Genomic DNA, 24,051 nt, shown 5'->3' on the forward strand with positions numbered 1-24,051 from the left:
TTGCATGCTCGTGTTGTTCAGCCCACAATCATCGCAGAGACAAACGATGTCCTTAACATACACAAGGTGATCATCCACATGCATGTACAGCTTTTGAATAATCTCATATTCCAGACCAAAGTAAGTCGATGCTGTATATACTTTGCATACACGCGTATATCCTTTGCATATACATGTGTACTGTACATAACACAATATATTACATCATCCATGTAACATGGGTTAAGAGGACAGTTGTATTCATGTTGCCACCCGGTGTCTGCTTCCTCCTCTCGTTGTTACTTTGTGTTTTAATTGGATATAAACTAGCATCTGGTAGCTTTTAGCTCACAAACCTCTCCTTCGTACACAGACCGACCTCCTCCGTCCCCGCGGTCGCCATGAACTTCTTTTACTCGCATCGATGCAACCCGACTTCTCTCCAAACAACACGATGAAAACGGAGAAAAACAACAACAACAAAGTCTCAGAGGAAAACTTATATCGATCCACAGTCCACCCATCCATCTTCAAATTCCCCTGCACACTGGAGTCAATCGCAGCCAACTTCAGGCGAGAGAAAGGGTCCACCTGGGTGGGCCGACACAGGGACAAAGTGAGGAGATACCAGGTACACAGCTGTAAATGATCCGTGAGACACACAGAATCTGTTTGAAGGTTTGAGGTAAGAACCTCCACTTTAAACATATCATACGTTATGCACTGGGAGGACAGAGGAGGAGGAGGAGGAGGAGAGATCCACAACATCAGCAGGAGAAGTTAAGAGTGAGTAGAGGATGCTTCTGTGGTGCAGTACACTGATGAGACCAGCAGGGGGAGACAGGCTCATTTCATCGTTCATAGACGCAGCGATGGGTCCTTAACTTTGAACATCAGTTTAACGCCTTGAATCATGTTGCATCTTCCACGACGTCGCGTCATCACAGCCAGCCAATCAGCAGCCAGGAAGCGACTTGCACACTGATATTGGTGTTATTTCAAGACCTTTTAAAATCACAGTTTATTCGAGTGTGGAGATCAACTAAAGGTCAACACACACACACACACACACACACACACACACACACACACACACACACACACACACACACACACACATCCCTCTTAGTGAACCCTCATTCATAATGATAAAACACAGGTTGTCTTGTTGGCCGAGCGTAGCACAGAGGTTCTGTGTGTGTGTGTGTGTGTGTGTGTGTGTGTGTGTGCGCGCATGTGCTTGTGTTTAAGTTCAACCAGTGTTTACATGCCAGTTGGAACACACACACACACACACACACACACACACACACACACACACACACACACGAACAAACACTCGCTTCCATTTCAACAAGCGTCTGTTCTGGAGAATGTCCCCCTCCTCACCCTCCTCACCCCCTTCAGCCCCCTCTGTCTTTTTAACTTGAGTCTCCTTCGCCTCCCCCCATGTCTCTCCATTCATCTCTTAATGATGATACAGTAATTGAATCAGTATGTCCCATGGATACCGACTCACACACACACACACACACGCACACACACACACATCTACACACTTTCCAGACCCCGGCAGGAGTAATGGAGGCGGCACGGGGTGATGGATTGTATGTGTACACACACATAGACACGCACACACACACAGGGACACACATTCCTATTGAGCATCTGATCTGTGCTCAGTGCGGTTTTTAAGGCAAAGCCTCCGCTTCCAGACGTCTATGGGAGCAGAGGAGTCGCCCCCTGCTGGTCACTACAGAGAAGTAGAGTCATTTCCTCATAGACGTCTATGGGAGCAGAGGAGTCGCCCCCTGCTGGTCACTACAGAGAAGTAGAGTCATTTCCTCATAGACGTCTATGGGAGCAGAGGAGTCGCCCCCTGCTGGTCACTACAGAGAAGTAGAGTCATTTCCTCATAGACGTCTATGGGAGCAGAGGAGTCGCCCCCTGCTGGTCACTACAGAGAAGTAGAGTCATTTCCTCATAGACGTCTATGGGAGCAGAGGAGTCGCCCCCTGCTGGTCATAAGAGGGAATTAAGTTTACAATACAACTGAATTTCACATTTCTGGAAATGTACACGCACATATTTAAAAGGACGTATGTGTACTTACATGTGTACCAAGATAACAATTCCAAACACCTGTTGTGTCTCCCTTAAAGTGCTGAACTCTATTGGTAGTCTATTGGTAAATAAATATGGAGGATTAAAACACGTTTCAATGTTTTTTTTAGGTATTCAAGAGAGAGAGAGAGGGAGAGAGAGGGAGAGGGAGGAGAGAGGGAGAGAGAGAGAGAGGAGAGAGGGAGAGAGAGGGAGAGGGAGGAGAGAGCTCCACCTCCCTCTCCGCATCACTAGCCGCTGACATCGGGATGGGTCGCGCGGAGGAGAAGAAGCACCGCGAGCCGCTGCGTCTCCGTGCAGGTGGCGCGCGGAGGACGAGCTGATCCCGCGGAGGAGAAGAAAAAGAGGAAGGAGGAGGAGGAGGGAGAGGAGGAGGAGGAGTAGACCCCGCGAGACAAGAGGAGACGGACGCAGAGAACCACAGAGGAAGAACCCGGCCGCACGTGAGGCGCGCGAGCCCCCCCGCAGCGTGGGGACTAATCGATAATCGGAGGAGCGTTTTTCCGTGTACGCAGGCGGAGGGAGAGCTTCTCCCCGGAGCAGGTGAGACGCGTCTCCTCGTCCCTGCGCACGCGACCCAAGCCGCGGGGCGCGCGCATTAACACCTGTAAGCCTCCTTAATTGATTGATTAAGTGCAGCTGTGAGCGCGGGAAACGGGTCCGTTAGCCCCGTTAGCCCCGTTAGCTTCTGGGGCTGAAGACACTTTGTTGCGTTCTGTGGCTTCGAGTCAAATCCGTCTCCAGAGGTTTTGGGCTCTCAGCTGTTATCCCACATTTAATCAATAAATGTGATCCATTAGACGACTGGAAGCAGCGGTTTACCCAGAATCCCCTGTGATCGATCAGTGTTGACTAATGCTGGGGAGGGAAGGGGTGCAGAGGGAGGGAGAGAGCACGCGTGCGTGTGAGGGAAAGAGCGCGAGGCGGGCTGCGGAGTTCGCGCTGGTCTCCGTGGGCTCTGTTCTGTGCGCGTCCACGCGTTTTGCGTGCGCGTGAGGTGGATGTGCAGGGGCTCTTTTTGTGTGTGTGTGTGTGTGTGTGTGTGTGCGTGCGTGAGAGCGGTTCCACGTGCTTACATACAGGCTCGTGCGCATGCACGAAACCGAAGCAAGGGCGAGAGATGGATGTAGCCGCAGAATATGTGTGCACGCACGTCAGCGCGTTCCCGGTGGCCCAGAGGGTGCACGTTAAACACCTCCATCGGCCCCGCTGTTAAATGTCAGGCAAACCGTGAAGTTTCTGCTGCAACACGCACGCGCGCGCGCACACACACACACACACCAGCTGCAGCACAGAGGAGCAATAATTGTTTCTTTGGATTTGATTCATTCTGACAAAAGAACTGCTTGTCAGCAGCCACGAGCATTAAATAAAGTAAAAGCACAATAAAAAAAGTGATTTGACTAATAACAGCTGCAGGACCGCGATGCACCTCCTGCAGAACGCCGACACTAAATATATAATAAAGATATACAGAGAGTAATAGAAACAATAATCAACAAAACACGGCAACTTTCTTTGTGAGCAAGCGACTCATCACAGCACACACACACACACACACACACACACGCACACTGGGAGCACTAAACATCTCCCAGGTGATCACACGTCTGCTTCTCAGCCGGTGCGGATTGCGTAACAGACCCCCCCCCCCGGAAGCTGCTCATAACACGCAGATATTTGTTTCTAAATCGGAGGCCCGCTGGTGCACACGCAGTAAAGACTTCATCCCACCGAGGTCCTGAAGCTTCACAGAATGCTCCATGTCACCCATCGGGGGGGCAGGAGTCATTTCTCTAAACACACAGTGTACGTACATAAAGTACGAGAGGATCCACGCTGGGCGTCTGTCCTGGGTTCATTTCTGCTCAGTCCATTCGTATAGTTCTTCGTATAGTTCTAGATATTCTTCTTTTCCTCTGCTCATGTGTGACAAGTAAAGAGGCCGCGCTTCTTCAGGAGTTTACAGGGAGCGCGTTCTCCGGTTCTCCGGTTCTCCGGCGGTCCGTTTGGTTCCTCCTCCTGAGCGGCTTCCTTACTGGCACAACCGCCAAAATAAGAGCGCGGGAGAAAAAACAGCAAGAGATGAGCAATAAGTTCCTGCTGTTCCGTTTCTTTTAATACGACTATTATTACCTCCGGGTCATTGGATGAGGTCTGACCTGTGTGGGTGTCTCTCTCTCTCTCTCTCTCCCCCCACTGATGCTCCCCTCTTTCCTCCCCCCCGCCCGTTTCCTCAGCCATCGCTCACCGATGATGTTCTTGCGTCCGTCATCCGTCTTACTCCGCCCCTCCGTCGTGTCTGCGTCGTCCTCTCGTCGCTCCACTCATCGTCAAGACGAGACGTCTTCCTCACTTCCGTCTCTCTCCGCTTTCTATTTCTGTTCCCCCCCTTCCATCCTCTGTGGGATCTTCTCTCCTCCTGGAGGAGTGATGATTCCTCTCCTCTGCCCTCGCTTCCTTTCCTTTATTGTCCTCTCCATCATCGACATCCTCCGCTGATGGGGTTCTTCTCCTCCACTCGTCTCCTGAATTCCTCCTGGTTTCTTGTCTCTCGTTCTTTTCTTCTTTGCTGACCTTGATTCCTCGTTTCCTATCATGGCCTACCAGCTCCTTTCCTCCCCTCCCTCTTTCCTAGCTCTTGTTTCCTCTGCTCTCCTCTCCCCCCCTTCACCTCGGCGTACCGCTTCTACCCGTGTATGAATTCCACACGCTCATAGCGGCGTCACGTCGTAACAACGGACGTTGCTCGCCAGCCGGCGGAGGGTTTTGTTTCCACGCGTCATGGCGGAGCTACTTTGTGTCACGCGTGTTGACGTTGAGTCATTGTTATCACTTTATAACCACAATGAATAACGCACAACAAACCCTCTCTAAGAGTGTAAAACAACACAACACGACAGCCGGTGACACATAAACTATTTATAACGCTAATAGTTGTACATTTAACGAACTGCCTGCTGGGTAAAGCTCGCAACAAGAGGCAAGTGTTGCTACGTGGAAACACACCACAGGAGGAACAACACAACTCGAGCTCGAGGAGCGCAGTCCGCTCGGAGGGTTTTTGGTTTCGGAAACGCCGACGTAAGTCACGTTGCGTCAGAAAACCATTTATTTAAGTCTGTCGAGCCTCCGGTGGCGACGCAACAGCCACAACGCGCTAACACGCAACTAGTTGGCCATCTGATGGCTGATGGGGAGGCCTCTGTGTGCTTCAGGGTCACAGAATTCATGTGTTGACTTGAAGAAACGACACCACCACATAGCGGATACCGTCATAATCCCTGTAAATAGCGTGATCAGCGCACAGCGCGACGTGACAGCTTATTACGCACACGCATGTGCACAAATGGCTACTCAATCCTCCTGTGTACTGGACTGGGAGTCTTCATTAAAACATCTCGTGTTAAAGAGACGTCTGCAAGGTGCAGGGAGTGCTGGCTGCTTTAATCCCAGTTATGTAACACACACACACACACACACTGGTGTGCACAATGCTTGCGGGGCAGACAAACATTTACCAAAGATGTCTTTGGGGCTTTATGATATTCTGCCTTATTGTGGCGGGGGGGGGGCAGCACTTCCTGTGCGGTGGATGAATTGAGCCAAATGGCGACAAACATGCTGATTATTATTGTGAGGATTCTGATTCGGACTTTTTTATCCGCGCTTCCTCCTCGCCGCGAACGCTCGTGTCAGATGTGAACGGACGCAGCCATCCCTCGCGGCAATGCCGAATCCAAACCGCCCCCCCCCCTCCCCCGACACGTCGACCACGATGCTCCTCTCCCGCTCACACACACACACACACACACACCTGCTATGACATCATGAAGGTGTGTGACATCGAATCGTCTGGAGATTTCTGTCTAGATGTCTGATATGAAACCTTTGACCTCCAAGGCTTAGTCATAGGCCTGTGTGTGTGTCTGTGTGTGTGTGTGTGTGTGTGTGTGTGTGTGTGTGTGTGTGTGTGTGTGTGTGTGAGGCACGAGAACTTGAGTGAACTAAAGTGATCAAGACAACAACATCACAACAGTGTGGTGATGAAACAACACGAGCACAGAAACAACCTGCGTGACACAAACACATCATCTGTCACACAGCGGCACCCTAATGTTAGCATGGCTGTAGCACCCCCCCGAACACATCCTGGGGTCAAAGGTCACAGGGACCCCTGTGCGTGAGACAGCGGCATCGGAGGGTCTTATTTTTGTCGATCCAGATTTAACTCATTTTGTCAGTAAAATGTAAAAGACACAAAGACGTTTAGTCCTCAAAGACGAAGCGGCCAACGGTCACTCAGCTCCCGCCGCCGTGCGGCTCCAGAGGGAACTCGCTGGCAGACACTTCTGAGCTCCGGAGCTGAATTAAACGTCTCTTGAAGGCGACGTTGCGTTTGTTCGTGTGTGTGTCGACAGAGATGAGTGTGAACTGGGTGAATTGATTTTTTTTTAGGAGGCGGGCGTAGTCATGGTTACGCCTCTCATAGCTTTGTGGACACGCCTTTTTGAAGCAGTGAGTTTGGCTTTTTTTTTTTGCTGCCGATGACTAGGAAGTGACGTAGCGACGCCGTGCGCGGCCGTGGCAGCCACGTGTCAATCAAAGGTGGGCCCGACCCTAAAGCTATGGGTTTGTTTGACGTCATGAAATACCACCGAGCTGGCTACGGGTGCACACTGATTGGCCGGTCTCTGATGAAGGGGCGGGGCTTGGAGAAGGGTCGATTCCATCAGTTCCCGTCAGTCACGCTGCTGCGGTCCGGAGGGAGCAGTGAGAACGGACCATGATTAGATCCTCTTGATGCACGTCGATAATTTGACAGAAAGACGTTTCCAACATGCGGCGTGTTTTGTTTTCTGTATTTCTTGGAACTACACTGTGCTGAAATGACTCTCGCTTCTTTATTGATTATTTGATATTCTGTTTGACTGCTCCGTAGCGTTTTTTTTTCTTCTTCGCCCTGAGTCTTATTACCGCTGCGCCCACAACAACCCGCCTATCCTTCAGCGATCAATAGTGTCCTCTAATTGAATGTACAGAGAAAGGTTGCCGGGGTTCTGTGAGAAAAGACACCAGGTTTCACAGCGCGGCCGTCGAGGTAAAAACACCCGATGTGGATGTCGACAGAATCACGAATACGCCAGAGCATCGAAACCAACAGCGAGCAGAGAGACAAACAGACCACTGAAAGCACCAACAAGGGATTACAGTAAATAAACGTGTGTTTAACAAGTGGACGCAGACGGCGTCCCCCACCAGTTTGACCACTGAACAGAAGTGACCATATTTGGACTGAGAGGGACGGACTTAAATGGACCATAATGTACTAAATGAACATCATGCTGTGTTGAAGAAGACTTGAAACTAGAGACTGAGACCATAAACTCATGTTTACAACGTTTACTGAGGGAATAAATCAAGAGAGAAGTAGAGTCATTTCCTCATAGACGTCTATGGGAGCAGAGGAGTCGCCCCCTGCTGGTCACTACAGAGAAGTAGAGTCATTTCCTCATAGACGTCTATGGGAGCAGAGGAGTCGCCCCCTGCTGGTCACTACAGAGAAGTAGAGTCATTTCCTCATAGACGTCTATGGGAGCAGAGGAGTCGCCCCCTGCTGGTCACTACAGAGAAGTAGAGTCATTTCCTCATAGACGTCTATGGGAGCAGAGGAGTCGCCCCCTGCTGGTCACTACAGAGAAGTAGAGTCATTTCCTCATAGACGTCTATGGGAGTGCTTCATAGAAGCACTCGCCTCCAACATCTAACATCTCAGAGGGACGTTTATCTTGAAGCTTGAACGGTTAAAAATATATCAGATTGCTGCCAAAAGACTCTTAATTTGGTCTGTGTTCATATTATTTTAGTTTACCTTTTTTTAGATGAATCAAAGAATACCGCCAACAGTCTGAGAAAACTCTTTTAGTAATGAAGATAAATGCATATTTCCTTTGTGGCAGACGACATTTACTATTTAAATCCAACACATTAGTGAGATGTTTGAAAGTTGCTGTAGTTGAATTGGCCTTAACGAGTCATCATGGCGGCTCTTTAAAAAGCTCTCCGTGCTCACTTCCTTTGACCTCCAGGAGAGTTTATCATCTTAACACGTCCTCTTATTGCTTACAAGGACCACGCGGCTCTGAAGCTCCGCTCATCGCCCCCCCCCTCGGAGCGCTACCGGGGGGCCCCCAATTAGCATGCGCGCCGGTAGCCCGAGCCCTCCCTTAACGGGGGACATGAAGGGGGAGGCGAGGCGGTAATGCGTGGAAGCGGTCTCTGAAGGTGGAGATCACACGCTCACTTCAGCCTCGGCGGCGTCTCGGCGAGCGGAGGTCCGTCGCAGCTTATTCGGGATCCCAGAAATAAGCGCCACAGGTCCTGATGGTATCGTCTCTCTGCTCGCGTACACATTCACACTATTATGGAGACGGGCCTCACGGCGTCGTGAGCTGTGGTTCCCCTCGGAGCTCCTCTTCGGAGGACGAGCGCCCTGCTGCTCCGCGACGGATGGAAGCGCTTTGCTCGTGAAATGTTTGGATCAGCTGAGGCTGAAGAGCCACAGATTTGATTATGTTGTTTTGTTAGGACGCCGCTGTGTGAATATCTACGGATTCTTTACTGAAGAGGACACCAGTTTCCTGTGTGTAAAAATCAATCTTTATTCAAATGAAGAGAACATAAGAGAATAAAAACTTCAGATTGTCCCGTTTTCAGTCTTATATTTACAGTCATTACACATTGAATATGAGTTCACATGAAACCCTTACTTCTGATCAAAGATTTGTGTGTCTAAGTGTCTAAATTCAATATTTGATTCGATGAAACAATCTCACCACGGGAATCTAATTCTGCAAAAACTGTAATTCATTAGGAATTCAACGGTGGTTTTAATAATGAAATTGGTTTAACTGACTTGAGTCATCCTTATCCATCCATCTATATAAAGATGTGTGTGTGTGTGTGTATATATATATATATATATATATATATATATATAATAATATTTTTTACAATGATTCCATCTTTCTTTGGGAAAAAAAACCATCCATTGTCATCCAGATGTTTTCACTGCAACACAGAATAGAAAAACTAGCGAGGGAATTATGAGCTATTGAACAAACGGGAGTCAGCTTCTGATGCCTCATTAAAAGTACCAACGTTGTTCTTGTTTAAGTATTTAAACAGCTTGTGTGTTATTCTGCAAATGAGCACGTATGGTGATCACTTTCGCCTCGAGCGTTTCGCTCAATTATCAGAGAAAGCGTTACATCGATAGGCTCAATACGACAAACCTCCTCACACACACACACTTCTCTGTTTCCTCATCTCTTGTAGTGTGTGTGTGTGTGTGTGTGTGTGTGTGTGTGATTGATGGACAGCCCTCTTGAGGCCGCCATGGAAACACATTAGCTCTGATTAGATCACAGGACCAGAGAGAGTATTCGTCATTCTTACTGCGTGTTTCAATATTTATGCTTGTGTGTGTGTGTGTGATTCTTTAATCCTCAACGCCCGCCAGCAGTACTTCATGGAAATGTAAAGGTGTGTGTGTGTGTGTGTGTGTGTGTGTGTGTGCTGGTGAGAGACAGAGATCGTCCCCAGACGAGCGGCGTGCTTATCGTCAGGACAACCGCGCTGGTAACCATGACAGCCTCGGTCGGCAGGGAGCCGATGTGCCTTCGGGACGGGTGCCGTCACACCTCACAGCGAGTGATCTGACCACGAATCAGATCGCACGGTGCGGTGCATTCAGGTACACCTGTCCCGACGTGTAAAATGTCCACCGTCTGTGTGGAGACAATTAGAAAACAACCTAGGTTGGAAATGAACGTGGATTCATTCCTCACAAAACTAAGATGTTTCCTGTGTGGACGGAAGTTTATTCTGAAAAGACTCTCTGATCTGGTTTCCTACTTTGAGACGTCTTTTCACATCCTAGTCTCGTCATGAACTTATTGAATAGACACGGATGTGTTCATGGGACACAGATGTGTTATTGGGACATGGATGTGTTGATGGGAGACGGATCTGTTGATGGGACACGGATCTGTTGATGGGACATGGATGTGTTGATGGGACACGGATCTGTTGATGGGACACGGATCTGTTGATGGGACATGGATGTGTTGATGGGACACGGATCTGTTGATGGGACACGGAGCTGTTGATGGGACACGGATGTGTTGATGGGACACGGATGCGTTGATGGGACATGGATGCGTTATCGGGACATGGATGCGTTGATGGGACACGGATGCGTTGATGGGACACGGATGCGTTGATGAAACATGGATGCGTTGATGGGACATGGATGCGTTGATGGAACACGGATGCGTTGATGGGACACGGATGAGTTGATGGGACATGGATGCGTTGATGGGACATGGATGCGTTGATGGAACACGGATGCGTTGATGGGACACGGATGAGTTGATGGGACATGGATGCGTTGATGGGACACGGATGAGTTGATGGGACACGGATGCGTTGATGGGACATGGATGCGTTGATGGGACATGGATGCGTTATCGGGACATGGATGCGTTGATGGGACACGGATGCGTTGATGGGACATGGATGCGTTGATGGAACACGGATGCGTTGATGGGACACGGATGCGTTGATGGGACATGGATGCGTTGATGGGACACGGATGAGTTGATGGGACACGGATGCGTTGATGGGACACGGATGCGTTGATGGAACACGGATGCGTTGATGGGACACGGATGAGTTGATGGGACATGGATGCGTTGATGGGACACGGATGAGTTGATGGGACACGGATGCGTTGATGGGACATGGATGCGTTGATGGAACATGGATGCGTTATCGGGACATGGATGCGTTGATGGGACACGGATGCGTTGATGGGACATGGATGCGTTGATGGAACACGGATGCGTTGATGGGACACGGATGAGTTGATGGGACATGGATGCGTTGATGGGACACGGATGAGTTGATGGGACACGGATGCGTTGATGGGACACGGATGCGTTGATGGGACATGGATGCGTTGATGGGACATGGATGCGTTGATGGAACACGGATGCGTTGATGGGACACGGATGAGTTGATGGGACATGGATGCGTTGATGGGACACGGATGAGTTGATGGGACACGGATGCGTTGATGGGACACGGATGCGTTGATGGGACATGGATGTGTTATCGGGACATGGATGCGTTGATGGGACACGGATGCGTTGATGGGACATGGATGTGTTATCGGGACATGGATGCGTTGATGGGACACGGATGCGTTGATGGGACACGGATGCGTTGATGGGACACATGGGACATGTGGAGAGGACACGGCGAGATGTATGTAGATGATTGATATTCATGAGGTGGATCTGAGATGAGAGACGTGGAAATGAGAAATGTCTCAAATCACTTTCTCCTGCTTAATTCCACTGAATGTCCGTTCTTCTTTTCCTTGTAGTTCTTCGTCTTTTCACTCTTCTTTCACTTCCTTTTTCTTCATTTTTGTTTTTTTCTTCTTCTTCTGCTTCCTGGACCACATTAATTCTTATTCTTAATCCCTGAAATCTCCAGTGAAAATGTTTGCCCGTCCTTCGCTGACCTGTTCTATCAATATCACATCAAGCGAAGGAAACAAAGGAATTTTAAAATACGTTTTTAAATAAAAATGAGAATAAATAAAGTCACTCTCATATCACAAATCACGAGACAATTATAATACCAGCTGTAGGACACACACACACACACACACACACAAACACACACACACACACAGGTTATCACGTTCTTTGTTTGACTGAAGTGAGTTTGAAGTTGATGATAATTACAAAGCCTGTTTTTCTTTGTGTGTGTACGTGCGTGCGTGAGTGTGTTGGGATTTTGGTGAAGATGCCACAATAAAACCTGTAATTGTGTGTGTGTGTGTGTGTGTGTGTGTGTGTGCGTGTGGGGAAGTACTCAGCTGCATCAGATCAAAGGGAGACGTCCTGACGTCTGCTTGCTGTCATCCTGGCTAATTACCCCCCCCCCGCCCACACACACACACACACACACACACACGCACACACACACGTAGGCAAGTGACCATCAAAGCAGACCTTGGGCTAACGTGTGTGTGCGTGTGTCTTCACAGTGATCATAGCAACGCTGGGTAAACATGCTGACATATTAAACCTGGGTCACATGACCTCTCCTCTGATAAAAGGACCCTCAGCACCTCGGACAGCGCCGACTCCTTCACCCTCTGAACGGCCGGTTCTGATGCTTCGCTGCCTTCACTGGTCTGAGCTGCGTTAGTCCCACCGGCCCCGTGAGGGCCTTTCTCTTCTTTACTTTCTGTGAATGTCGTTTTGAGCAAATGGCAGATGTTTGTCGTGTCAGGAGGAGGCGTGATCATCTGCAGACGGGAGAGTCGAAGCAGGACGATTCACGAACAAATGATTAATGGTGTTTTCATTCAGTCCCTGGAATCGTATTGATCTGTTATTGGTCTGGTCTGTTCCTCAAGCTTGAAGCTCTGACTTTTCTCTTCTATTTTTAGACGTTTTATAAAGTAAAGAATGAATCGATATGTACAGGAAAACATCCGCAGATGAATTACTGATTGAACGTAAACATTCTTATCAGAATATGTAACAACACTAAACCTGCCCCCCCCCTGCTCCCCCTTTGACTCAAAAAGTCAAAAGATATTAGGTCAATATTCAAAATATGTTTGTTAAAAAAGTCCAAAAATATTATGTCAAAAAATTTCAGGCCAAAAAAAGGTTCAATGTTTTGAAAAAAAGATAAAGAAATTATGTGTCAATATTTATAAATATATATATATATGTAAAGTTGAAAAACTCATATCAAATCAAAATATGTTAGGTCCAAACATTCAGGGAAAGAAAAATGTCAACAACAAGAAATATCGGGTCAAACTTTTCACCAAAAAAAAAGTTTAAAAAATGTTCATGAAAATGAAGTCACTGAAAAAGTGTTTTGATGTTTTGAGAAAAAGTCAAAATATGTTGTGTGGAAAAAAGTCTAAAAATTATGGAAAATGGTCGGAAAATATTTTAGTTCAAAAGTCAAAATATCATCGAATAATATCATGGATCAAAAAAGTAAAAAAATCTTAGGTCAAAATATGTTTTGAAAAAAACCTTCAGCCGTGAATCAGATACCTGACGAATAATCCTGATTCCTCCTGTTGCTGCTGTCTCACTGACTCCGACTAGTGTTTCCATGGCGATGACGCTTCGCTGCGTCATGAGTAAGCACCACGAGGTGTGTGTCTGTCTGTGTGTGTGTGCGTCTGTGTGTGTGTGTGTCTCACTTAGACGTGCTAAGAATCCAAAGGTGATGCTGCACTCCCAAGCGTCTTCTAACACACACACACACACACACACACACACACACACACTAATCACCCTGCCGCCTCACGTAGATGTGATAATAGCTAATTCATCATTGTGTAGGAATATTCCCTGCGTGTGTTTGTGCGTTTGTGTGTGTGTCTCTTTCCTTTAATGTCAAGTCCAGCGATGCGGATCAGAGCAGACTTACATTCACTGATTAGACAAAGACACACACTCACCGACGACTCTCTCAAACCTCACATGGATGCAAACCACACACACACACACACACACACACACACACACACACACACACACACACACAATACAGCCTGAAACACAAAGACCTGCCCAATTAAGAAGACTGATGTAGCGCAACAAATTCAATTATATCTCATTGTATAATTACATGTGACTAAATTAAAGGCAGGAAGGATGGAAGGAAGGAAGGAAGGAGGAGAAGGTCTCAACCTGAACATCATAGCGTGATGGAGGGAGAGGAGAGGAGGTTCAACCAGGCCGACGAGGCTGAATGGGAGGAGCGGAACGCGAGAATCCTCCACCGTTACTGAGTGAGGGATGAAGGAGAGAAGGTGGAGGAACAGAGGGTTTATGGAGGCGATGAAGGGTGGACGGACGGAGGGGACGACGGTGGAGATAAACGAGAAGACCGAGAGGTGGAATAGAACGTCTGCTGGAGAGCATGCCAGAGAGGATTATGGGAAGGAAGGAGAATTAAAGAAAAAATGAATAAACCTGAAGAGAAGGATGAAGAGGAACAGAGGAAGAGGAGGGATTAGGGGGGGGGGGGCTCCCCCAGGATGGGTTGTAGCACCGGGAGTTGAGATATTTTCAGTTCAGCCAGCGGTCTCCTCTCCTCGCTGTTGGTTCTATCTTTAGAGCGTTACACAACAAAGGTTCTCATCACCGGCCAACATGGTTCCACTCAGCAAATGAAGATAATGGAAGGTGATGAAGATGATGGAAGGTGATGAAGATGATGGAAGATAATGGAAGGTGATGAAGATAATGGAAGGTGATGAAGATGATGGTAGGGGATGAAGATGATGGTAGGTGATGAAGATGATGGTAGGGGATGAAGATGATGGAAGATAATGGAAGGTGATGAAGATAATGGTAGGGGATGGAAGATAATGGAAGGTGATGAAGATAATGGAAGGTGATGAAGATGATGGTAGGTGATGAAGACGGTGGTAGGGGATGAAGATGATGGAAGATAATGGAAGGTGATGAAGAAAATGGAAGGTGATGAAGATGATGGTAGGGGATGAAGATGATGGAAGATAATGGAAGGTGATGAAGAAAATGGAAGGTGATGAAGATGATGGTAGGGGATGAAGATGATGGAAGATAATGGAAGGTGATGAAGATGATGGTAGGGGATGCCTGAGAATCAGAAGTGTTCAGAAGGTCAATTGGAGACTTTTCGTATTGCTTTTGTCCAAATAGCTGCAGATGTTGTGCATCTGGATGGAGGTAAAGAAAACCCAGATGAAAGGAGGTGGAGCGAAATATTTAAGAACTGTAACAGGAGAAGATTTGGGGGTGGGGGGGTGGAGGCTGATGGAGGGCAGGAGTGATGGAGCGAGACAGCTGGAGGGCAGAGAGCGTGATGGAGGGAGCTTAAAGAGAGGGAGCAATGGATGGATGAAGTAACGGAGGAGAGGGGAGGCACATAGAGAGAGAACTTTCTCCCATTAGAGACTGAGCTGCAACTGAGCTTTAATGCTTAAATGTAACATGTTCATGTGGTCATATGTTCATGTGTTCATATGTTCATGTTTCATGTGTTCATATGTTCATGTTTCATGTGTTCATTTTTCATGTGTTTATGTTTCATGTGTTCATGTTTCATATGTTCATGTGTTCATGGTTCATGTGTTCATTTTTCATGTGTTTATGTTTCATGTGTTCATGTTTCATGTGTTCATGTGTTTGTTTCATGTGTTCATGTTTCATGTTACATATGTTCATGTTTCATGTGTTTATGTTTCATGTGTTTATGTTTCATATGTTCATGTGTTCATGTGTTTATGTTTCATGTTACATATGTTCATGTTTCATGTGTTCATGTGTTTATGTTTCATCTCTTCATGTTACATATGTTCATGTTTCATGTGTTCATGTGTTTATGTTTCATGTGTTTATGTTTCATATGTTCATGTTTCATGTGTTCATGTGTTTATGTTCATGTGTTCATGTTTCATGTGTTCATAAACAGATTCAGAGAATCTGAGCTGTGATGCTTCATGCAGGGAACAATATTAGTCAATAAGTGACTGAGGAGGTTTGTGTCGCGTGTGGACGGATGACGACCTGCTGCGTTACCGCTGCTGCTGTTGTTGTTGTTGTTGTTGTTGTGTCAGACTCAGTACTCAGAGCAACAATAGGCTTCATGTGAGGTCATCAGCATTAGAGCCGCAGGTTTAAAGGCACAGTCTCGGTTGTCTCTTTTTGGTCCCCTTGTGTCGCTTTCATCATGTTTCTTCATGCATCATTTTCTCGTTATTCTGTGTCTCTTTTTGCTCACTTTACATCTCACAGCGTGTTTGCTTCTCTGTCTTTTTCCCCTCTAATCCGTCCACTTCGTCGGGACACAAATCCACGCTTTGTGGATCCACGGGGGAGACGGCGCCTCGGCCCTCCTTCACTTATAACAACAACCAGGACGCACATGTCTGCTAATGGACGCGTGTTGCAGGAGGAACATTGAGGGGTCGTTGTGAAGGACATGGACGGGATGACAATGGGCGGGGGGTAAGGTGGGGGGGGGGGGGGGGGGGGGCAGGCTGCTCGCTGCCACCATTGTTTGTCTGCGGTGAGCGAGTCCCAACGAGGCGGCTTATTCTGTGACGCAGCGCCGGCGTTAAAGGATTCATCCACCCGCGTCCTCCCCATGACGGCGGCGTGAGCGGATCCCAATCGGCAGGAAGTGTTTTCCTTTCACAAAGCCGACATAAATGAGCTGAGTCAGCGCGTTCGTTGCGATGGCGAAGGAGCGACGCGGATTCATCAGATTCATCCCTTTATTTTCCACGTTTGCCGTCGTCATCTAGTTAAAAGCATCCAACGGTAAATGACAGTAAAGTAACTTGTTTGTCAGCGGGAAGTGAAGATTATTCTTTCTACTCTCTTTTTTCTCTTTTTGTTTTAAATCCATTCATAAATCTTCCAGAACATGTGGAGTCATTTTGGCGTCAGTCTAGAGCACATTTAACCACACGATGTGCAATCAAACAGCACCATGATCTGATAAAACCATCCAATCAATAAATAAACTCTGCCTTCTTGGGTGAAATAGTTTAATCAATTAAAGGAATTTCCAGTCCCCCCCGCTGCTCCTCGCCCCTGAAGGTCACCCTGGATGTCAATTCATTCACCGCGAGCGAACAGGGCTAAATTGAAACGGCAAACTGCGGCTGATTACGAGAAGGTCGGACGCGTACAGGATGCTGAGGTCGCGCCTCCTCTTCTTCTGAAGATGAATCCTCCTCGGCAGCAAACGGAAGCGTCTCAAGCGTTCACGCAGCTTTTGGGGGATCTGCTGCCGGTTGGGATGTGATCAGCAGCTCCTTTTCTCTGCCTGCCACCTTCTTCTTCTTCTTCTTCTTCTTCCCCCCCAGCCGGCCCCCGGGGGACTCGCCGCAGTGCGTTCGTGGCCTTTTCGGTGCTTTGGTGGTTGGGAGTTGCTGACTGCGTTGCTTTTAAATACCAGCGGCGGTGGAGTGCGAGCCGGTGACTCAGCGCTCTCATCAGCTCCATCAGCAGCAGCAGGATCTGCCCCTCGGCCGCGTCCCGCAAATGAGCCCAGTTTATTTGCCCCAACGAGTGAAGGTTGATCAGTGGCAGCGAGAGGCAGCAGAGGGGTCTGTCGGGGGAACTTCCCCGAGTGTTTCTTAAGCATTCAAACCAGCAGCGGCAGTAGCTCGCTCTCTCTCTCAGCGACACGCGTGTTATGAAACACAAATGTGGGGCGAATTCGTGACGCAAACCGAGAACAAAGAAAGCAACAGGAGCAGCTTGTGGAGGTCCTCCGCTTCCCGTGGATTCCATGAGTGAATAAAGACGGCGGGGTGAGGCTGATGATGCTCTGCGTGCTGCTTGCCGTGTTAAAAGCACGTGGAGGCGCTGATCCATCACTGGCTCCGGCGTGTTTAAGGCCTTTGTCAAGTTGTCCGGAAGCGTTTTGGCGAGCGGAGCCCCCCCGTGTTTGCCGGCGTCTTTGCTGTGATTCCTTCCAGCTGGACTTTGTTTGTTCTGCGCGGCAGAAACCATCCGGACAAACTGCGCGACGCGGCTTCCGCTGTCGGGCACCGAAACCGACGGGTTGCGGAGATTAGCGAGTCTGCGAGATAAGCGCGCTGGTGTAACAGCGCTGCCGTGGGGTCGGTTTTACATTTCACCTCCATTGTAAGTCCTCAACGGTGCTCAGCGACTCACTTCTTCCCGTCTTTGTTGCAGACCGGCCCGATGAATCCCATGACGCAGTTGTACTACAAGAAGGTGAGTCGATGGGAAAACACACACCCACAAAGTAAAATGTCCGTCACAGCAGGAACATCCTCAATGTGTCGAGGGTTTAATGTGACGAACAAACATCAGCCTGATTAAACCCTCAAACAAACAGTTTGTGTTCAAACATTTAGTTTCCGCCCCCGTGGCTCCGGGACGCCACGCTGCTGACTCTCTCCTCTTTGCTCTGTTTATTCCTCGTGGGTTTCCGTAGGCGACGTACTCGCCGTACCGCGACCGCATCCCGCTGCAGATCGTGCGGGCGGAGGTGGAGCTGTCAGCGGAGGAGCGGGCGTACCTCACCGCTGTGGAGAAAGGTACAAACGGCGCCCCTCCACGGGCCGCCGAGGGGATGTTAACACCGATGTCTTACTGCCCCCCCCCAGGTGACTATGCGGGGGTCAAACACGCCCTCCGCGAGGCCGAGGTCTACTACAACATGGACGTGAACTGCCTGGACCCGCTGGGCCGCAGCGCGCTGCTCATCGCCATCGAGAACGAGAACCTGGAGATCATGGAGCTGCTGCTGGACCACGGCATCCACACGGGCGACGCCCTGCTCTACGCCATCCGCAAGGAGGTGGTGGGCGCCGTGGAGCTGCTGCTGTCGCACCGCAGGCCCAGCGGCGAGAAACAGGTAGGGGGGAGAGAGGGAGACGGGGGAGAGAAGAGGTGGGGGGGGGATCTTCTCCTGCGTTTCATTCCTGGACCGTCTGATGCTGCGAGGTTGTGCGTCGCCGTGACAACCAGCCCTTGGCTGAAAGCAGAGGATTGTGGGAAGTTCTTTTTTTTTGGACGAGGACGGGAACAAACTGTTTGTTTTTTACTTTTCTCCTTTCGGCGATTATTTCTCTCTGCTGCATATTTTGTTCATGGTTCTTATTTACGCTGCAGCTACACGTTACGTGGCGAATCATTGGGAAGAATATCTGCTCATTTAAAACGTCGCCAATAGAAGGAATACGACACGCAGTCCTTCATATCTAATTAATAAGTGGACATTGTCTCCACTCAGATACGCCAACAGTTGTTCATGTTAATTAGTGAGGCTGTCATTTTTATCTTGTTCCACATCTGCTGAATGACATCATTAGCATTTAGGACTTGTTAGATGTGGACATTTAAATGTATAGATGGTTAAAGATGACGTGAGTGTTAATGGAGTCGACATTCCTCGACTGATTTCCAAACACAACTCGGCTAAAAGTGTCCGTAATAACGTGATGTGTTAATATGTGTCTTCATGTTCATGTCTCCATTCCTCCAAGTCAAAGCTTCTCTGATTTGTGGTCACGTGACACGAATCCACTGCGTTCACAATTGGGTGTTTTTATAGGGTGTGTGTGTGCGTGTGTGTGTGCGTCTGACTCCCTCTCTCCTTCACCCTCTCACGTCACAGTCCTCCTCCACCCGATAACCAACACCTCCCTCTTCATCTCACCGGAGCACTCTAGAGCGGGAGGGCTGAGGAAGGAAGGAAGGAAGGAAGCGAGGAAGGAAGGAGTAGCGTAGGCTACTAGAGTCAGAAGGGAGGGAGAGCTGCATGAAGGATGGAGGGAGTACAAGAAGAGAGTGAAGCTGAATGAAAGTAGGGAGGGGAGGTGGAGGGAGAGGAGAGGAAGAAGGAAAGGAGGAGACAGCGATGGGAAAGAGGAAACGCTTTCTCTCCTTATGTTTAATCCTGTGGATCCTCACACCCCAAAATCTAAAATAAAGGAGAAAAAACTAAGATAGGAGGTCAGACGAGGAGAAGGAGAGAGAGGGGGGCAAAGGAAGGAGAGAAGGAGAGAGGGGTAAAGGAAGGAGAGAAGGAGCCGAGGAGAAGGAGAGAGAGGTGTAAAGGAAGGAGAGAAGGAGCCGAGGAGAAGGAGAGAGGGGTAAAGGAGGGAGAGAAGGAGCTGAGGAGAAGGAGAGAGAGGTGTAAAGGAAGGAGAGAAGGAGCCAAGGAGAAGGAGAGAGAGGGGGGTAAAGGAAGGAGAGAAGGAGAGAGAGGGGGGTAAAGGAAGGAGAGAAGGAGCCGAGGAGAAGGAGAGAGGGGTAAAGGAGGGAGAGAAGGAACTGAGGAGAAGGAGAGAGAGGTGTAAAGGAAGGAGAGAAGGAGCCAAGGAGAAGGAGAGAGAGGGGGGTAAAGGAAGGAGAGAAGGAGAGAGAGGGGGGTAAAGGAAGGAGAGAAGGAGCCGAGGAGAAGGAGAGAGAGGTGTAAAAGAAGGAGAGAAGGAGCCGAGGAGAAGGAGAGAGGTGTAAAGGGAGGAGAGAAGGAGCTGAGGAGAAGGAGAGAGAGGTGTAAAGGAAGGAGAGAAGGAGCCGAGGAGAAAGAGAGAGAGGTTTTAAGGAAGGAGAGAAGGAGAGAGAGGGGGGTAAAGGAGGGAGAGAAGGAGCCGAGGAGAAGGAGAGAGAGGGGTAAAGGAAGGAGAGAAGGAGCCAAGGAGAAGGAGAGAGAGGGGGGTAAAGGAAGGAGAGAAGGAGAGAGGGGTAAAGGAAGGAGAGAAGGAGCCGAGGAGAAGGAGAGAGAGGTGTAAAGGAAGGAGAGAAGGAACCGAGGAGAAGGAGAGAGGTTTTAAGGAAGGAGAGAAGGAGCCGAGGAGAAGAGAGAGAGAGGTGTAAAGGAAGGAGAGAAGGAGCCGAGGAGAGGAGAGAGGTTTTAAGGAAGGAGAGAAGGAGCCGAGGAGAAGGAGAGAGGTGTAAAGGAAGGAGAGAAGGAGCCGAGGAGAGGAGAGAGGTTTTAAGGAAGGAGAGAAGGAGCCGAGGAGAAGGAGAGAGGTGTAAAGGAAGGAGAGAAGGAGCTGAGGAGAGGAGAGAGGTTTTAAGGAAGGAGAGAAGGAGCCGAGGAGAAGGAGAGAGGTTTTAAGGAAGGAGAGAAGGAGCCGAGGAGAAGGAGAGAAGGAGACAAGGACAGAGGAGGGACAGAGAGAAGCTTCTCTGTGAGATGAAAGAGGCCACATGTTCCTCCTCAAGTGTGTGTTTCTTTATTTCTACTTTAATGTGCGTATTAAACATTCACACATGTAAAGCTTTTATTTGTGTAAACATCGGCGTCAACCACGACTTAAATAAACTACTGACCTCAAAGGCATCTTGTAAACACTGAGCCGCGTTACGTTTAGCATCTGAATGCTCATTGGAGGAATAATTATCGTTGTTTAATATTCGACACAACAGTCATCGTCTCCTCCTACCGAACTCTCCCAGGATTCCCTGCACGCCTCGTCGTCATGGTCCGGTTGCCCGGCAACCAGCGGAGACTCCGGGATGCGGCTGCACGCGTTGTCCTTTTAGGCTACCTGTTCGTAGGTGTGTTAGAAGTTGTCTCCCGTAAGGTACAACTACTCCTTTCAATGAATGGACACAGATCCAGATGTCTCCCAATAGTCCTTTACGGCCCCCAGATGTTCCCTCGTTTCCGAACCAGCAGGCGTCTCCAGGGGGCTGATTGGTCCGTCACCGTTTTGTGACATTTTCAAAATAAGAGTTCCTTTGAGTTTGTCTTTGTTCTCCTCCCATCATCTGATGAGGTCGCGGCGGGTTTGTCACATGACACAGTACATTTATGACAACAGCACTTTCGTGTCTTCAGGTCCCCTCGCTGATGATGGACAGTCAGTTCTCAGAGTTCACCCCGGACATAACTCCCATCATGCTCGCTGCTCACACCAACAACTACGAGATCATCAAGCTGCTCGTCCAGCGGAAGGTGACTTTCCTCTCCAGTGGACTCATGGGCACGCCAGCTGAGATGTTTGTGTGTAACCCTGTTGTTGTTGTTGTTGTGATTAGGTCACCATTCCCCGACCACACCAGATACGATGCGACTGTGTGGAGTGCGTGTCCAGCTCAGAGGTGAGTGACGACTCCACCGAGGAGATCCCCCGCCTCCGCTCAGGGCCTCCACGCTCTGACTGTCTCCGTCCGCAGGTGGACAGTCTTCGGCACTCGAGGTCTCGACTCAACATCTACAAGGCGCTGGCCTCGCCCTCGCTCATCGCGCTGTCCAGCGAGGACCCCATCCTCACGGCCTTCAGGCTGGGCTGGGAGCTCAAGGAGCTCAGCAAGGTGAGGACGGGAAGTAGAACCGGTCAGTCTCTTGTGTTGCACCGGAGGCCTTCAGGAGGAACCTCCTGCGTCCTCTCAGGTGGAGAACGAGTTCCGGCAGGAGTACGAGGAGCTGTCCCAGCAGTGCAAACGCTTCGCCAAGGACCTTCTGGACCAGGCCAGGAGCTCCAGGGAGCTGGAGACCATCCTGAACCACAGAGACAACGACCAGAGCGAGGAGCTGGACCCGAGGCAGTGCCACGACCTGGCCAAGCTCAAACTGGCCATCAAGTACCACCAGAAAGAGGTGAGGACCCCGAGGAGCCGTCAGAGGAGGCCTGCTGGAGGTGCAGTGTGTCCACCGAGGTCACATGACTTATGTACATGTGGAATACCAGGAGAAACTCAACGGATGGTTTTATTCAGTGGAAAATGACTCCTCACATCTCCTCCACCTCTCCTCACCTCTCATCCACCTCTCCTCACATCTCCTCCACCTCTCCTCCACCTCTCCTCCACCTCTCCTCCACCTCTCCTCACATCTCCTCCACCTCTCCTCCACCTCTCCTCACATCTCCTCCACCTCTCCTCACATCTCCTCCACCTCTCCTCCCATCTCCTCACATCTCCTCCACCTCTCCTCACATCTCCTCCACCTCTCCTCCCATCTCCTCACATCTCCTCCACCTCTCCTCACATCTCCTCCACCTATCCTCCACCTCTCCTCACATCTCCTCCACCTCTCCTCACATCTCCTCCACCTATCCTCCACCTCTCCTCACATCTCCTCCACCTATCCTCCACCTCTCCTCACATCTCCACCTCTCCTCTTCTCACATCTCCTCCACCTCTCCTCACATATCCTCCACCTCTCCTCTTCTCACATCTCCTCCACCTCTCCTCACATCTCCTCCACCTCTCCTCTTCTCACATCTCCTCCACATCTCCTCCACCCCTCCTCACCTCTCTGGGAGGTGTAATAGGCTGTCGCTCTGAGGGTAAAAGTATTATTTTTTTCTCGAAGCACCCTGCAGATTTCTCCAGACATTTTCTCAGATGTAGACCAGGGGGGTTCGATGCGGAGAGAGTGTGTGTGTGTGTGTGTGTGTGTGCGTGTGTGTGTGTGTGTATGTGTGCGTGTGTGTGTGTGTATGTGTGTGTGTGTGTGTATGTGTGTGTGTGTGTGTGCGTGTGTGTGTGTGTGTCTTGTGTTTATGAGAAGCTTATGTAAGCTCTCCACCTTCTCCACTCTCTCTCTCTCCCTTACTGTCACATCCTTTACCTCCGCTGCCCCCCTCCCTCCCTCACTCACCCCCTCCTCCATCCCATGCCCCCTCGTCTCTCCTCACCCCGTTCTCCCATCACCTCCTCTCCCCTCACCCTCTTCTCTCATCACCTCCTCTCTCATCACCTCCTCTCTCCTCACCCTCTTCTCTCATCACCTCCTCCCTCCTCACCCCGTTCTCCCATCACCTCCTCTCTCCGTACCCCGTTCTCCCATCACCTCCTCTCTCCGTACCCCGTTCTCCCATCACCTCCTCTCTCCTCACCCTCTTCTCTCATCACCTCCTCTCTCCTCACCCCGTTCTCCCATCACCTCCTCTCTCCTCACCCCGTTCTCTCATCACCTCCTCTCTCCTCACCCTCTTCTCTCATCACCTCCTCTCTCCTCACCCTCTTCTCTCATCACCTCCTCTCTCCTCACCCCGTTCTCTCATCACCTCCTCTCTCCTCACCCTCTTCTCTCATCACCTCCTCTCTCCTCACCCTCTTCTCTCATCACCTCCTCTCTCCTCACCCCGTTCTCCCATCACCTCCTCTCTCCTCACCCTCTTCTCTCATCACCTCCTCTCTCCTCACCCCGTTCTCCCATCACCTCCTCTCTCCTCACCCCGTTCTCCCATCACCTCCTCTCTCCTCACCCCGTTCTCTCATCACCTCCTCTCTCCTCACCCCGTTCTCCCATCACCTCCTCTGTGTCTTTTTCTTGTTGACCCGTTCGGTTTGTTTTTAAGCTCCTTGCTAATAGAAAATATTGGAAAATATTTTCTAT

The 24,051-nt window shown here is 49.6% G+C and overlaps 1 protein-coding gene across 1 annotated transcript in view; it reads left to right on the top strand.

Annotated features, from left to right (window-relative positions):
* The first annotated feature begins 2,351 nt into the window (after positions 1-2,351).
* trpc5a (transient receptor potential cation channel, subfamily C, member 5a) overlaps positions 2,352-24,051 on the top strand; it is a 39,649-nt gene continuing 17,949 nt past the window's right edge. The window contains exons 1-8 of the mRNA XM_078106085.1: positions 2,352-2,646; positions 17,919-17,960; positions 18,184-18,286; positions 18,356-18,606; positions 21,544-21,660; positions 21,744-21,806; positions 21,882-22,019; positions 22,099-22,305. Coding sequence (XP_077962211.1) covers positions 17,928-17,960; positions 18,184-18,286; positions 18,356-18,606; positions 21,544-21,660; positions 21,744-21,806; positions 21,882-22,019; positions 22,099-22,305 — 912 coding nt within the window. The 5' untranslated portion in view covers positions 2,352-2,646; positions 17,919-17,927. The remainder of the gene's footprint in view (positions 2,647-17,918; positions 17,961-18,183; positions 18,287-18,355; positions 18,607-21,543; positions 21,661-21,743; positions 21,807-21,881; positions 22,020-22,098; positions 22,306-24,051) is intronic.

Source organism: Gasterosteus aculeatus, chromosome 7, assembly GCF_964276395.1.
Source record: "Gasterosteus aculeatus chromosome 7, fGasAcu3.hap1.1, whole genome shotgun sequence".
Taxonomy (NCBI): Eukaryota; Metazoa; Chordata; class Actinopteri; order Perciformes; family Gasterosteidae; genus Gasterosteus; species Gasterosteus aculeatus.